The sequence below is a fragment of the Rhinatrema bivittatum genome, chromosome 2 (genome assembly GCF_901001135.1).
Source record: "Rhinatrema bivittatum chromosome 2, aRhiBiv1.1, whole genome shotgun sequence".
In the NCBI taxonomy this organism is placed as follows: domain Eukaryota; kingdom Metazoa; phylum Chordata; class Amphibia; order Gymnophiona; family Rhinatrematidae; genus Rhinatrema; species Rhinatrema bivittatum.
Window position 1 is genome coordinate 763,544,578 of NC_042616.1, and position 16,801 is coordinate 763,561,378.

General features: G+C 47.0%; 1 protein-coding gene across 1 annotated transcript in view; it reads left to right on the plus strand.

Moving 5' to 3' along the window:
- FER1L6 (fer-1 like family member 6) overlaps window positions 1-16,801 on the plus strand; it is a 277,132-nt gene that overhangs the window by 81,937 nt on the left and 178,394 nt on the right. Inside the window, exons 14-18 of the mRNA XM_029591997.1 lie at window positions 1,725-1,845; window positions 9,507-9,607; window positions 11,264-11,354; window positions 13,127-13,243; window positions 15,928-16,080. Coding sequence (XP_029447857.1) covers window positions 1,725-1,845; window positions 9,507-9,607; window positions 11,264-11,354; window positions 13,127-13,243; window positions 15,928-16,080 — 583 coding nt within the window. The remainder of the gene's footprint in view (window positions 1-1,724; window positions 1,846-9,506; window positions 9,608-11,263; window positions 11,355-13,126; window positions 13,244-15,927; window positions 16,081-16,801) is intronic.

The following is a 16,801-nucleotide window of genomic DNA, read 5'->3' on the forward strand; positions in this document are numbered from 1 at the left end:
CCCCTAACCCACTACACTAATACCTAAACCTCACCTCGAGTAACTAGGTGGGCCTCCCATAGGGATACAAATACCTATCGTTATCGCAATTTGCACTAACTTAGCTCTTCACATAGGTAATTAGCGCAAATTGTGATAAACTGCCTATTAGCATAAACCACGTCCTTTTTGCTATTGCATGCGATACTTATCGCATTTTGATAAATCCAGGCCAAAGTTTGTCCTTAAAAAGGTAAACATATAAGACAGAGCTTCATAACCCTGCTCAGGTAACAGCATGCCAGTCAGATTTTTAGGCTATGCACAATGAATCTGCATGAGATGAATTTGCCTGCATTGAATACCAGGTGTTTGCAAATGTTTCTCATGCAGACTCATTGTGGTTAGTCTGAAAACCTGGCTGGCTGTGCACTCACCAGTATAGATTTGGGAAGCACTGAAATGAAGTTTCCAGGTAGATTTTAAAAGCCCTGCAGGTGCCAAAAGTGGGAGAATATGGGTACAAGTTAGGCTGGTGTGTGCCGAGCGGAATTTATAAACCGCTCATGGACTTGCATATCTCCCGTTGTGCACACAAGTGAAAAGTCTCTTAAAAAGGAGGCGGAGCATAGTCGTGGTCTGGGCAGGGCATGGGCACGTCGGGGGGGCCTGGCCAAAAGAATGTGCGTGCAAATCCTTATGCGCACAGGCACGCGCCGGGGTCCCCTGTCACATAAATTTACTTCTGCTATGGAGGACTTGTAAGTAGTAAAAGAAAACAAATTTAGACCAGGCAGTGGGGTTTTAAAGGTCGGGGCTAACAGGGGGGAATAGTAGCTATAAAATTGGGGGGAGTTGCAAGTCCTATCCCTAAACTGGGCAAACTGGGAACAAACTGGGAAAACGGTATGGTGTCGGCGCGAGTCCCTTGTGATACACGCAGGATTTGCACACACATGAGCATGTTCATATAAAATTGTGCGCGCATGTACGCGCATTCAGCCTATTTATAAAATAGGCTGAATGCGCGCGTATGTTATAAAATGGATGCGTATGTTATAAAATGGACGCCTTTCTGGATGCTAGTCAGCATCTGTGGTTACATGTGTGCCTACGCGGCTGTTTCAAAGTCATCCTCCCTGAGTAGAACAAAAATAAAATGAAAACCTTGTAGCAAGATCAATAGAGGCCACAAGAGCACCTAAAATGTGCAACTTGCTATTTTGAGCTCCCTTCACTAGTGCTGCAACTTTAAAAAAAAAAAAAAATCTAAAATAAAATCGCAAAGTTGTCTCCGAGAAGCTTTCTGACCCAGTATCGTGACATGGCAACCTCAACCTGTCAGATACACAGTGTGGGGCTGCAAGCCTCAGCCTCTACTGATACCCTACGGATTGTTACAGTGCTACACAACTTGCAAAGCAAGGAGCTTCAGGGTGGAGAAGGCAAGAGAAGGAAGAGGCTACGTTTATACTGTGAGACCCCTGGGTGTGGGCCAGTTCCATAAATAGACTCTAGGGACTCTGTTGAAACCAGATAAGTGTTTTGGGTTTTTTTTAAGGCACATGCTGGTGCAAAAAAAAAAAAAAAAGATCCTGAAACCGAAAAAAAAAAAGGATATTAGTGACCATACAAAGCACTGCAGATTTTAATAGAAGGTATCGAGAGAACATTCTGATATTTTCCCCTGCAAATGCTATCCTTCGAATTTTATTAGAAATAAAGATTTATATTTTATTTTACAGGAATTATCACTATTTGCCGTACCTTGAAAAGAAGCCTTGTGTCTACATAAAGAGCAAATGGGGAGATCAGACCTTCAGACTGTTCTCATCCAACATTTTAGAGAAAGTAGCCGTTCATCTTGTAAGTTTTGCTTGTCTAGTGAGCTAATCATTGTTTTTAAATCCGTTCAAATTAATTATTTAAATCATATCTTAGATATGTATGTATTTAATAACGTTTCTTAGCCACGTAAACTTGTCCAAAGCGGATTACAAGATCGCATGCACAATTAAATAGGCATACAAAGACATACAATAGGACGCTGAATGTTTGTCCTGTGAAACTGTATCTTAGTCAAATACCCGACAAAGCAACTGAGGCTTTAACTGTTTCCCGAATTTAAGATCATGACCTCCACAAAAGTGGGCCAGGAAATGAAAACAGTCTGTCTCCGGGATTTGTTTTGTAACTTAAAATGTTTAAAAGTTGGAACAGCAAACAAATGTTGTCCTGTAGCAGGCAGGACCCTGGAAGTAACATACGGCTGTAGTAATGACCTTAGGCCATTTTGAACTTCACCGCCTTCTGAATGAATGTTCAAACTTTAATTCTGACCCTCTGTTGAGTAGGAAGCCGGTGGGGTTGCTTCAGATAGGAAGCAATGCATTCCCTGGGTTTTGCTGCTGCATTTCTGGACTGATTCTAAGGCTCCCATCCATTTCCTGGAAATACCGAGATAAAGGGGATTGCAGTAAACAATTCAGCTAAGTACCAAAGCCTGTAAAACGCACCTACTGAGGTAGCTCTTTAAAGGTCTCACTAATTTTAGGTAGAACAATTCTTTTAGCTACCATTCTAAAGTTGTTTTTGCAATGTTAAGGAAGAACCTAAATACTCGCCCAGACCCTGACCTTCTTCACTGATAGAAATTGTAGCATTTGCCAATTGCAGTGGAACATTAGCAGAAGCACTATTATTATTATTATTTCAGAAACGTTCCCTTTTCTTGATTTGTTTTATGATAGGTTAGATAAAAATCACAGTGGTATTTACTTTAACTTTTCATTGAGTATTTGACTATTCGTTAAGTTCACCAAAAACCGGATAATTTTTTGGATCATGAAAACTGAGCTCCGCGGCCCTCCTGAATATTTCCTGGCTTGATGCCATTTATGCATCATGTTTTATGATTTGGATTTTATTTACCTGGGGATAAATATAATCAAAGATTTAAATTCTTACCCAGATTGTTTGCCGGAATTCAAAAGTCATGATCGCAGCACGGAATCCAAGATGGAGAGAACATCAGGATACATCCACAATGCCTGCAAAATTCAGCCCATCTCTAATGTTTATTTTTCTGTTCTACTGTCTTTCTAAATAGAAATTAAAGGCAAATTAGGAATCATGCAAAATTACCACAAAAATTCAGCAAAGAATTCTGCTTGCACAGGTTTGAAATGATGAAGCTTTCAACCTAGTCGAATTTCCTGGGCACCATGTAAAGGAAAATATCCCACGGGAAAAAATGGTGTCGGAAAACTGTGCTAGGAAATGTTGTCCATACAGGCTAAATGAAAGGATTGGGCACAAGTACCACAGTTGCTTTCTGAAAACGTTTCGGGTTGCACAGTTTTTCAGTGAAACTAGAAAGCCGTCTCTGTGTAGTAGATGTGGATAAATGTAATAATCCATGTTGAAACTGGCAGCCAACGCTAACAAGATGCACAACGTGGCAGCGTCAACGTGGCCACATTCAAGAGAGCGAGCAGCTCGGGTTTTCCCTCTGCTAAGCAGCCTAAAGTGAAAGTGCCAATTAGCGCCCCCTAATCCCCTGAAGTAAGTGAAGGCCCTCTGAAGACCTCTGAGCCTGAATTACCCACCATCTCTGGCCCCTCACCTGGATTCCTGAAGGAACCTTGAGTCCAGACCTCTGCCTCGCCTTTCCCCTGAAATGCAGTACCTGCAGGCCAGAATATCTGCTGTGACATTTTGAATTTGGTTGACGCTGCTAGCAAAGGAGACTCCCTCCTGCTGGTGAAGATTTCTAAGGGTCAATAGGAGGAATAAGAGTGGGGTCTGGGGATTAGAAGGGGGGAGTTCAGGCTTGGAGGCCCCATTCAACTTTGGGGAAGGGACAGGAAGAAGGGGGCTAGATCCAGAGATCCTAAGAACTTCGGAGGGCAGAGGGAGCAGGGTCTGAAAGGGACTGTGTTCATGGGGGCTCATTTATTAACACAGTCCACCTAAGGCTGCAAAATTCACTACACCTCCGTAGTGTAGTGTGATTAGCTTTATATCCTCAGGTGGACCACATTAATTTTCACAGGAATTGACAATGTACTATCCATGGTTGATACCTCATGAGGAAATGTAAATACATTGTTTTGCTTTTTAATTTTCATACAGTGATAATATTAAAACACGTGTACTTAACATGCACTAAAAGGTGTAGTAAATGGCTGTTAGCTAACGGGTTAAAAACATGTGTATTAATGCTACACACAGTACCTGAATGTAATCTGCTTCGAAGTGTCACGAAAGGAGGAATATAAGTAACAAATTATTAAAAATTAGGCTGCAGTATGTCTATTGTATTTCTGTTCCCTTAAGAGAAGTCAACCTAAAATGATAGCCAAAATCCAAAGTAACTAAAACAAATTTCAGTCTTTTGGACGAGAGGTAAAATGGAAGTTCAGAGGTCACCTGTGCAAGGTTAGATGTGTTATCCATTATTTTCTGGTCCAACTCTTCCCTATCTGCTTCAAATGTTCTACATCGTACTGGTACCATTTTATTGCCACCTCAATCATCAAAAAGAAGGCTGCACCATTAATGGTTTTGTTGATGCAATGTTTTGAGTTTTCCTTAGGATAAAAACATAAATGTAAATTATTATAAAGAGAATATATAATCTTAGTTGAGGAAGGTGGAAAATCTCAAAGAGATTAACCAAACATTGCATTTAAACTATGAAAAGTCCTGGGATACAACAGTGATCTACCACCAACCTTAAATGTAACCCTATACCAATCACATTATCTTTGACACTGTTGGGGAGCGCTAGGAGAGCGATCCCACTCCTGGGAGATGTGTGTCCTTGGGCCACGGCTCGACCCCAGAGGAACTCTGAAGAGGTGCCGCGGGAGGCGTGGCATGCCCGAGCATGGGCTGGACGGGAGCAAGGCTGGAGTGGTGACTGGAAGACAGGCCCTCCTCCGGACCTGCACGCTTCGGAAGACCCAACAACGCAATGTTGGTCTTGTGAACAGTCCTCCGACCATTTCCAGCCCTTTCGGACCTGCCACAGGGTACGGCACGAAGCGGCAGGCCGGATGGAGGCCAGGGCAGCGAAGACTGGAACATGGATTCAGACGAGACTCAGGAACGACGTAGACTCAGGCATAGACGTGGACTCAGGAACGAGGTGCAGGATGCATAGATGTGGACTTAGGCACAGACGTGGACTCAGGACGAGGTACTAGATGCACAGAGGTGGACTCAGGAGTAGACGTGGACTCAGGACGAGGTACTGGATGCACAGAGGTGGACTCAGGAGCAGACATGGACTCAGGACAAGGTACTGGATGCACAGAGGTGGACTCAGGAACGAGGGCTGAAGGAAGACATGGGCACTGTCCCTCAGGGCGCCCTACTCAGACCACCCGCGGGACTGAGTCGCAGACCACCCTGTCCCATGCGCGCCCTACACAGCCCTGGAAGGATGGTCGCGGACCACGCTGAGAGCGGGAGAGCACAGGGAAGAAGAAGTGGTGGTTTACTGCACTCCTGGCAGTCGAGGCAAGTTGCTGCACTCCTGGCAGCTGGAAGCTGGTGGCGTCCTCAGCCACGTGGAAGGCCCAGGAAAGCAGCGGAGCAGCCCTGGGCTGGAGCTGGGTGAAGGCAGGTCACGGGAGCACCTCCCAGCCGCAAGGGAGTGAAGCAGGAAGAAGCAGAGAGAGGTAAGGCTGGCTGCAGGCACCGGCAGGGAGAACAGAGAGCTGTAGCGTCAGCAGCCCGACTGGCTGCGAGAAGGTAAGAGCCTGCCCGCGCTCCTCGCGGGCCAGATCGCAACAGTACCCCCTCCTCAAAGCCCTCCCTCAAGCCTCTTGTCAACAGCTTGAGAAGAAGGCAGTAGTCCATACCGTCGAGGGCAAGCAAGGATCCAAGGACGAGCTGGTACTTCTTGGTGAGTAACTGTAGCGAGAAGAATACTGAAGCAGAAGACAAGGCAGAAGCGGTCAAGGTCCAGGCAAGACAAACATAGAACACGGAATGCTGAAGGCTTAGGTCAGGCAGGGTGTAGGGTACAAAACCACAAGATGGCATCTTGGTTCTAGGATCAAGACAGAGGCAAGGCTCCATCCAAGACTTGGCTTAAATGGAGGTCCATAAACTTAAGACTGAAGCCGTGGTGCAGGCTGGAGTACTAGGTGAAGGTTAGCCGTTGAGTTGATGGTTCCAGGAACTTAGCAGTTCAGTGACTCACGATAGGTGCAAGGAGTCAAGGTAGCTGTTTGAGCTTCGACGAGTAGAGGTGTAGAAGTCTCAACACGATGGCAGGCGCCCCCAAGTTGGTCAAGGATATATGCGTAGGGACTTTGATGACCGGACGACTTGGCAGACTGCTAGCCGCTTGAATGCATCGAGGAGTAGACTTTGCTAGCATTGGAGACTGGAAGGTGTCCCACTGTAGGTTTAAGTTGGCTTTGAAGTATGGTGGAACACTCGGTGTTGGATACCATTCTGTAGTACGAGGGTCAGGGTTGAAGAGCCCTGGTGACCGGATGACTTGGCAGTCTTTAGAAGATATGCAGTATGAGCGAGCGTGATTTCCCTTGAGATGTAGATGCAAGAAGACAGGTAGACTGCTAGTCACTGCTGGTGGTCACAGATGGAAATATGCTTGGCAAAGCATGTAAGCTGAGGTTCTTCGGTTGGTAATAGGATTCCCCAGAGTTAGCGTATGGCCAATGTCCAGGCTGGTTGAACAGGTAGTTAAAGTGACTGGGGGCAGTGCAGAAGTTCTGTAACTCCCGTAGGAGTGGGCCCAAGGCAGGGTGGAATCTTACGGTGCTTGGTTAGTTGACACTCACACACGAGTGGTCCTAGGCTGATGGTAGAGATGGACATCCTCAGGATTGCTTGAGAGCAAGCTGGTAGCAGGTTACTTGGAAAGGCACACTTGGACCGGTACCTTTGCTTGGATGGTGAAGCTTGCAGCGGATCCACGAAGAGGCTGTTGGACTCGCGCTCGGGGCAGAGAGCGAGTCAAACATGTGGTAACAGAAGTACTATAGAGGCTGAGCAGGAAGAGCGAAGACATCTGCTGGTTCAGCTGGAAGAGATGACAGACACTCCAGGCCCCATTGGACAGATGACCACAGATGGGGTGCAGGCGCCTCCTGCAGGTCGTCTGGAGAGGTGTACCACAAGCTGGCATGTAGTAGGCTTCACTTGTAAGATGGTAAACTCAGTGAGCGAGATACGCAGGAATTTCAGCAGAGTAAGCTCTTCTGAGAAGGTACCTTTTGCTGGTGAACAAGCATTCTCGGAGGGAAAAAATAAAAATTCTGGACAAGATAGTCGTGCAACACAGGAACCAGATGCTGCAGCGTGGAAGATGGTGGTGAAACTGAGTGCAGGCGCCTCCTGCAGGTCGTACAGCAAGTGTACCCAGTCTAAGCAAAAGTCTCAAGAAGGCACTTGGTGAAAACAGGTGCTAGGCCTCTAGCGGTGTGGGAAAACAAAAGTTCAAATAAGCTGGCACCTCCAGCAGGTCAGTAAACACAGCGAAAAAACTGGGACTGAAGTTTTTTTTTCCTTTTAAAAAAAAAAATTCCTTTGGCAAAGAAACTCCGGAACTTGGCACAGGCCCATCACAAGGACATGAACGCCGGACACATGGCCTTCGCAATCTGTTGGGGAGCGCTAGGAGAGCGATCCCACTCCTGGGAGATGTGTGTCCTTGGGCCACGGCTCGACCCCAGAGGAACTCTGAAGAGGTGCCGCGGGAGGCGTGGCATGCCCGAGCATGGGCTGGACGGGAGCAAGGCTGGAGTGGTGACTGGAAGACAGGCCCTCCTCCGGACATGCACGCTTCGGAAGACCCAACAACGCAATGTTGGTCTTGTGAACAGTCCTCCGACCGTTCCCAGCCCTTTCGGACCTGCCGCAGGGTACGGCACGAAGCGGCAGGCCGGATGGAGGCCAGGGCAGCGAAGACTGGAACATGGATTCAGACGAGACTCAGGAACGACGTAGACTCAGGCATAGACGTGGACTCAGGAACGAGGTGCAGGATGCATAGATGTGGACTTAGGCACAGACGTGGACTCAGGACGAGGTACTAGATGCACAGAGGTGGACTCAGGAGCAGACATGGACTCAGGACGAGGTACAGGATGCACAGAGGTGGACTCAGGAACGAGGGCTGAAGGAAGACATGGGCACTGTCCCTCAGGGCGCCCTACTCAGACCACCCGCGGGACTGAGTCGCAGACCACCCTGTCCCATGCGCGCCCTACACAGCCCTGGAAGGATGGTCGCGGACCACGCTGAGAGCGGGAGAGCACAGGGAAGAAGAAGCGGTGGTTTACTGCACTCCTGGCAGTCGAGGCAAGTTGCTGCACTCCTGGCAGTCGAAGACGAGGTTTGCTGCACTCCAGGCAGCCGAAGACAGGTAAAAGCATCAGGGTCAGGAACAAGGACTAAGACAGACCTCAGGGCTGGAACACAGACATCTGGAACAGCAGGGAACATCAGGACTGGAACACGGATACTGGATCAGGAGACAGACCTTGGGACTGGAACAGCAGGTGGACGTCAGGACTGGAACAGAAGGCAGACATCAGGACTGGACGAGGAGCTCCGACAGTGAACAAGAAACACAGGACCTTGCAGAAGTGCTGGAACACGGACAACTTTCTGGAGCGAAGGATCTCAGGAGTGACCAACTCATTGCGAAGGCAAAGACAGACTGAACGCTGAGCCCTTTAGTAGAGCTGAGGTGGACAACGCCCAGGGAGGGGTCAGCAGGGGGCCACACCTGGCTGGCCCTTGAAGAGGAGCAGAGAGGTGCGTGCCCGCGCCCTAGGAAGCTGGAGAGAAGAGCTGGAAGCTGGTGGCGTCCTCAGCCAAGTGGAAGGCCCAGGGAAGCAGCGGAGCAGCCCTGGGCTGGAGCTGGGTGAAGGCAGGTCACTGGAGCAGCTCCCAGCTGCAAGGACTGAAGCAGGAAAAAGCAAAGAGAGGTAAGGCTGGCTGCAGGCACCGGCAGGGAGAACAGAGAGCTGTAGCGTCAGCAGCCCGACTGGCTGCGAGAAGGTAAGAGCCTGCCCACGCTCCTCGCAGGCAAGATCGCAACAGACACTCAGTTTACCCAACTGTAATGAGATATTTTTACTGTTTCGTAAGATGCTCCTTTCCCTATCTCTCCCCGTGAAAGCTTTCAAGCAGTCCAGGCACCAAAAAAATATAAAAATAGGCCTTCCACCACATGTGGATTTCTGAAATATTAAAATGAAAAGTTAATTGGCGCATTGACTATTTGAATAGCATTTCTACTGGCAGATGATCCTGGAAAGCTTTTAACTTTAGTGTTTCCCTTGAATAGAGTTCCCATGTTAGTGCCTCTGATTATGGAGTCACCCAACACTATTAGCTTTTTCTTATGGTTATTGATTTTATATTATGGAATTTCTTCATGCATTGGGTTTCTTCGCATGATGAAACTTAATGCACCGTTTCATCACCACGGCAAAACTATTCCTCTTCCTTTTCACAACTGCTTCTGTACTGTTTAGGAAGAGAATTTGGAGGAAATAAAAGAGCTGACCAAGATTTCGGATTTTGTAGCGGAAGAGAAGGTGAAGAACACGTTAAATGTGTTTATCAGCCAATGCAGGTACTTATCCCTTCCATCCTACTTTAAAAGAGCAAGTAGGGTGTTAAAATGTGCCGATTCTTGAGTTTGAAAGTCACAAATCCATCAGATACTGACTCTGAGATATTGCCTGTGCTTGGCGTAAAATCCCACACAGGAGGTCTAGAGGAAACAGAGCAAAGTGAATTTGCACAAGTGTGGTTTCCAGTCACCAAAGACTGGAATTGGAAATTCCTATCGTGCGCTGAGAATTAGTCCTGGCAGACAACGGGCAAAATAATTACTGCTGAAACGCTGGTTGTGATCCGGCTCGTATCCTGACCCATCCCTGCTGGCAGTCGACTCAGTGAGTCCTAGCAGACTTGGGAGGTCGAATCCTGTTTAGTACTCGGTTCCGGGGTGGGTCTCTTTATAGATATAAATATGCTTAATCGATGCATTGCCGGAGCTGATATTTTACAATAGCAAATGGCACAAATATCAGCGTGGCCTTGAATGGACAACAGGGGACACGTAATCATCCATTCCACAAATGATGTCTACATGACCCCTGTGAGCATGTGTTTATCCATTACCATGGACTCTGTTGCTTCAGCCGCTGTTTCCAAGACTGTCCATAGGGGTAGGCGAATAAGGGTGATGGCCTGGGCAGCCTGGTTTGGGGAGCCCCGCACCACCATGGTAGTCCCACTCCCCAGCACTATAATTGCAGCATTCCAGGGTTGCGTCTGGGTTGATTTCGTCCTGGGCTCCGCACCCTCCTAAGGTCAGTGCTGGATATCTCCTCCCTTCCCACCACTGCAGAGCATTCAGTAATAATCGTATTGCAGTTAGGAGTGCAAGTAACTACTTTACCAACACACATCCTGTGAACGTCACGGGACCTCTGTCTTGTGATGTCTGGCTCATGCTTGATCAGTAAATAATCATGCTAACCCTAGCACCTGTCATGCCATATTATCTTCTTAAATACCCCCAAAGTGGTGGCAGTGTGCCAACCTGTAATCCCTTCCATGGTCAGTTCTAGAGAGGTTGTAAACATTGGTCTTGGATTAAAGTGGGCAACCGTTCTCATTATTTCGCATATCCGAAGAACGTCATGAATTAAAAGGAAATGTAGGGGAAAAAAATGCCCCCTCCCATCCCGCTGCTCTAAAACCACCACATCCGCTGTTGACACTATTGCAGTGCTCACGTGCAGGTCATAATAAAAGCGGTCACTGGGTTTGTACTATGTTTCGGTCACCCTGTTGGGTGAGGTGGGAGAGATGAGTGGCGTTGGCGTATGTGACACAAATCTTCAACACCTTTGCCCCAGGCGAGCAAGGGAAAAAGAAAAACATATCACAGTCAACAAAGACCGAAACTGGCTGAGTATCCATTCTAAATATTTATCTGCCAAAGGTCTGTGAAAAAAAAAACTGCACTGGATACTTTGTGACTGCAGGGCTTGGATTGCTGCACAGCGCATGCTACATCATCTGATTTAGATTAGATAGATTTAGATTCTAGATTTATACCCTGCTTTTGCATTATAAGCTACTGCTCACACGGCTAATAATGAAATAGTTTAAACAATTCCGTGCATAATTAACCCTAGTGCTGGGCTAGAATATAATATCACAGAGCCTGCTTTTATTGTGTCATTATGGATTTGTTTTCTTTCTTTTCCCACAGAATATTAATCTCTGCTGCTGAAAAGAAATCCAAAATCCCAAACCAGACTGCTTTGGACAAAAAAAGAGTCACTTTATGCAAACAAGAGCTGGTAAGGGAAGAGCTTAATTTTTTGTTCTTACTGTGGAAGAAGGTGGTGTGTGCATGAGTAAAAAGGGACAATTTCAGCTTTATTCTTGTCTTGATTTTTAAGCATGCATCAGCAGCTTCCATGAGACTGTTCCCAAAATGGTGCAGAGCCTGCGACATGAGCCTGACGCAGAGCCGTGGAAAAGCATGAAATAAATAAGCAACGGTTTCCATGAGAGTAATAATATGTACTGAGTCTTTTCCCACATAGACAGTACAAAATGGGAGAAAACCATGGGTTGAATCTGGTTTCAGGAGTGGGTTCCGGAAAGAAATGCTCACATAAAGTTAAATTTTAAAAGCGGCGAGCTAGCTCGTGCAAAAGGACACAGCCATTTGGTAGCATGCACGCCTGCTATAAAACAGGCTGAACGCACGTATATGTGCGCGCAGGTTTATAATGAACGCGCGCACGTGCGTGCAAGTGCCGCCTCTGGCATGTAAGTGGGAGGAGGATTTTATAAGGGATGCGTGCTGACGCAATTGGCCGTTTTCCCCGTTCGTTCCCAATTCGCCCGGGTAAGGGATAAGACTTCCCAACCTCCCTAGTTAAATCGCTTCCCTTTTACCCTTAAACCCCGCTCACCTCTTTACTTTATTTTTTGTTTTGTTTTAGGGCTTGCACGCCATCCCTAGCAGAAGTAAAGTTACGTGATATAGGGGGACCCCGGCACGCGCTGGTTCCCTTGAGAAATCCAGGAATCCCCACGCCTCGACCCCTTTTTTTGAGAAAAAACATTTTGCGCGCGGAGCGGGAGATACGTGCGTACTTTGGCGGCTTTTAAAATCTGCTCGGTGCGTGCCGGCCAGAGATACTCACCCATCTCCCGGTTGTTTTGGCGCGCGCAGGGCATTTTACAATTCACCACATTCTTAGCAGCTGGGCCGATAAGTTACAAGAAGGCTGCATTTTCCGTAAAGGAAAAAGAAGCTCGTGGGACGGAGGGAGATACCAGGGACATGTGAAGAAAGATCACTGCCTCACTGAAAGGGTAATTAATAGCTGGAGTCTCCTACCAGCAGAGAGGGCAACAATCAACACAGTGGCGGGATGCAAACATGATTTGGACAGAGGCAGAGGAAGGTTTGGGAGTAAGGGAAAAGGAGGTGAGGTGGCCAGAGACCGAGCACCTGAGCATGGCAGTCCTCCCACAAATGCAGTGTTTTACAATTCCTGTGCAAACACAGGCTGGTTGTTTTAAAGAAGACCCTCAGAACCTCATATATTATATTTGCACAGTTCATTGGCCTTATCAGTAGAGGTGGGTGAGAGAAAGAGAGAGGGAGAGAGAGAGTACTGTACAATGCCAAGAAAACCATTCAGGGACAGAATTTTGGACAGAATTTTGAAAGTTATTAGGAAGAGTTGTAACTTAAGTCAGGCACACCCCAAGATTTGAATTTCCTGCCCCTCTGACCAGATAAAAAAAAAGGCAGGGCAGGGGATTCCAGGGGAGTGGCTAAAATTTGGCTTGCTAGTTCCCATTTTTCAGCAGTAGCTGCACAAACCTAGCTTCGTGGTCAGAAAATCTGCTGCCCTAAATCTGCTTGGGTAAGTTTAGCCAGGTATATATTCAGCGGCAGACTCATCCAGCCAAAATTACCCAGTTAGAGACCTTCAGGAGAGTTGTGCTGTCAGGATGCCCGTTTGGGTGCGGCGTCATCCCTCCGGACCCTGACGTCCTGCGGAAATAATGTCAGACATGAACGCCTGGGTTTCTGTGTCTCTTTCAGGAAGCGATGTGCACGGAGGCGAAAACGATCGCGCAGCGTAAGAAGAAGATGTCCATTAAGGAGATGATACGCGAAGTCCAGAGCTTCATTGAGAAACTTGCCTTCCTGGGTGATGAGGTACAATGGAAAACCTGCAGAGGCTCTGAGCATCCTGCTTTCCTCTTCTGCTACTTGAAAACGGTCTTGGCTTTACAGACACAGCTCACAGTTGGAAACCGGTTCTTTTAATCCGAATAGTTTTAATAATGGATAACAAGCTCTGGAAGTCATAAAAGAAAAAAAAAACTACAAAAGAAACGTTTGAAGGCTAATTAAGGGTAACAGAACCAAACATTCTTCAGTTGCCATCAGATTACAGAATTATATCAAATTACAATCATTAGAAGAGAAAAGGCGTCCCGGTCATCAGCAGACACCCCCCCCCTGGATCCAGCTAAGCCACCTGAGCTATAGCAGAGTCTCTGCTGGCTGTGGGGCTGCTATAGCAGTGATGTTATGTTGATCACAGCTCTCTGTCACGAGATGGAGATTACTGTATGTTCCCCTAAGCACACATGTACAGCATTGTGATGTACTTTCTACAATGGGTTGGGTTTTTGTTTTTTTCTTAAAATCTTTATTTAAACAGTTTGCATACAAAGAGAAAAAGGAAACAAAAGTCAACATTCCAACTGTAAAACAGTAGCGAACCCCCCCGTGGAAGAGAGCACACTCTATATAAGAAAGCACCATATAGCGAGAAACCAAAAAAGGAAGTAGCAATATTAAATAAGCGATGAGAGATAGCACGTCCAACTGTTAGGGCCTGTTTGGACAAGAAAGAATCTGCTATTTCCAGGGTCTCTCTCATGCACTGCTAAATTTAAAAAGCTTCAGCTTCAAAAACAGTAACTTAAGCATTTTAGCAAGAACCTCTGTCAGCTGTGGTGGTAATAGTGCCAAACTGTTTCTTTATCTCCTTCTGAGGCCAGGCTTCAGCTTGGAGAAGCGAGCAGATCACGGAATCGTGATTTTAACAAAATTCCTTCTGTATAAAAGACCAAAGAGAGAGAATGTCGGTGACCTCAAATGTGGAAGGAAGGCCTAGCCTTGGTGCTGTACCGTGGCACGCTTGTATTCTGAGGCTCCTGGTCCAGTGGTGCTGGGGAGTTGATGGGCTCGAGCTCTGGGGTGGGATGGAGGGAAGAGGACTCCTTCTGCTCGCATGATCCCTGCTGGAGGGAGAGCGGCCCTGACGGGTCGGCCTAGCAGCCCTGACGGGTCGGCCTAGCAGCCCTGCCTCAATCCATCTGTCAGGTGAGGGAGGGGGACTGAGGTGATTAAGTGGGGGAAAAATCGGAGTAAAAATGATACTAAAAGAACCCAGCTGCAAAGATCAAAGCGCTGATAATGAAGAGAGGAAAAACTACATTAAAAAATTTTTAAAAAATAGAAAGCGTAGAGATTCATAAAGACCGCCAAGCCTGTGTCTGTTGCCTGTTTAGAAAGCCAGAATACATAGAAGCACCCCCTTCATTTTCTTATTCCTTTACAGAATGATTATTGTATACTAGGGGAGCACATCGTGCAGCCAGCATTAACGTCCTGTCTTACAAAACATGCCTGAGCAAAACCGTAGTGCATTACGGGATGTTTAATAAAGATCTCGAGGCCCATACTCAAAAGCCATTTAAACGGATAACTCAAAAGTTATCCAAAAGAAGGGCAAAATTGGCATGTTCAGCCATTTATTCAGCTAAACTATAGTCAGACAACTACTTATCCAGCTATAATTTTGCCGGATAAAAAGGGAGCATTACTGGGGTGTTCCAGGGAGGAGTTGGGTAACGGGGGCCGAAACGGGGGGGGGGGGGCGGTCCTGCGATAGCCGGCAGCGATCGCACCTCCGCGGTGCGATCGCTGCCGGCGTCGCGCCGAATAACTACACCTTTTATGGTGTAGTTATTTGGCGTGATATCGACAGCGGTAAAGGTGCTTACCTTTCGCTGTTGGCGCAGTCTTCGCGGCATCAGCCCTGGTGCCGCCCCGACTCCTCCTCTTCTGGGGCTGACGCCACCCCGACTCCGTCCCCATCTTGGTATCCCACGCGATAAGGGACTTTTCGAGTGCGAAACGTCCCTTATCGCGTGCGATCCGCTTAGTAAATGATCCCCCTAGCTGCATAACTTAGGCCTGCTCAGAAGCGCAGGGGACTCACTTCTAGCACCGGAAGCTTAAACCTGGTATAGTTTATGCTTCCAGCATAGCTTTAAGAGTAGTATAAAGAACCCCAAATGTGAAAGAATCAGCTCTTGAGCAATATATAAAAGTTCTCACCTTGAAAACAAACGCTATTAAGGACGCAGCCTGTAACTCAAATTGAAATGTCTTGTTAATTGACCATCATATAAGCACAGGGCACACCTACTGAACTCGTGTTTAAATCCCTTAAATGTGCAGGAAGGTTAATCATTGGTCATGTGAACATCCACATTTTTTTCAGCATATTTTTCTTTTGCACATAAAAACTCAGGCTGTATCACTTTGGCATCATTTACACTTTGTACTTATCTTAGATGCATCTATTAAGCCTAAAAGCAGCCAATGTTTAATCACCCAAGCCTGCCTGTCACGGAAGGGACATATTCATCATTAAACAAATTATTTTCTTGCAATGGAAGGAACAGTTCTTGCAGAGTTGTATTTTTTTTCCCACGTGGAAGAGAAAGACAGTGGCAGGGGTGTTGCTCTATGTCGCTCCGGCCTTGGCGGGAAGGAGCTCCTCAGCACATTTACACTGGTGTTTGCTCTCTCCCTAACAGCCACAGCACACCATTCCCGACGTGTTCATCTGGCTGCTCAGCAACAACAAAAAAGTAGCTTACGCTCGAATCCCGGCAAAAGATGTGCTCTACTCCCAGGTGCTGGAGGAGAAAGGCAAACACTGCGGGAAGGTTCAAACGCTCTTTTTTAAAGTAAGTGCAGGCCATTGGTTGGCTCAGCGATAAACTTCCAAACATCACCAATGCCTTGCAGAAAACTGCTTGGAGCGCTGGTTACCTCCCCTCATCCCCATCCGCTGTAAACAGGGCTGGTGCAAGGGTATTAAGTGCCCTAGGGGCAGGGATGACCAACTCCGGTTCTCAAGAGCCACAGGCAGGCCAGGTTTCCAGGACAGCCACAATGAATAGGCAGGAGATAGATCTGCACACAATGGAGGCAGCACATGCAAATCTATCTCATGCCTATTTCATTGTGGATATCCTGAAAACCAGATCTGTTTGTGGCTCTCGGAGACCAGAGTTGGCCAGCCCTGCCCAAGGTGAACCTTTTAAAATTTCCCTCCAGATGATAGCCAGATTTAGCCAGAGAAAAAAAGGATGACTCGGGGAATTCCTAGGGTGGGCTTAGCCAATTTAGGCCTAGATTCATCACAAAGCTATAAATATAGTGATAAAAAAAGGGGGTCGTGGTTGAAACTAGGTGGAGTGCATCAATCTAGGTAGAGAGTACATTGTACAAATGAACTCCTCTTTTACCTTTCATCCCTCCAAATGACAGAAAATCTTCAGTGATGTCAACTTTGCTGTTCGTACTTCTGACTGTCAGGTCGATCCAGTAAGGCCGCGGTAAAAACAGTGAGGTAGTGTCAGGCGCACCCTTCCTCCCCACACGCACAGTTCTCTTCACTAACTC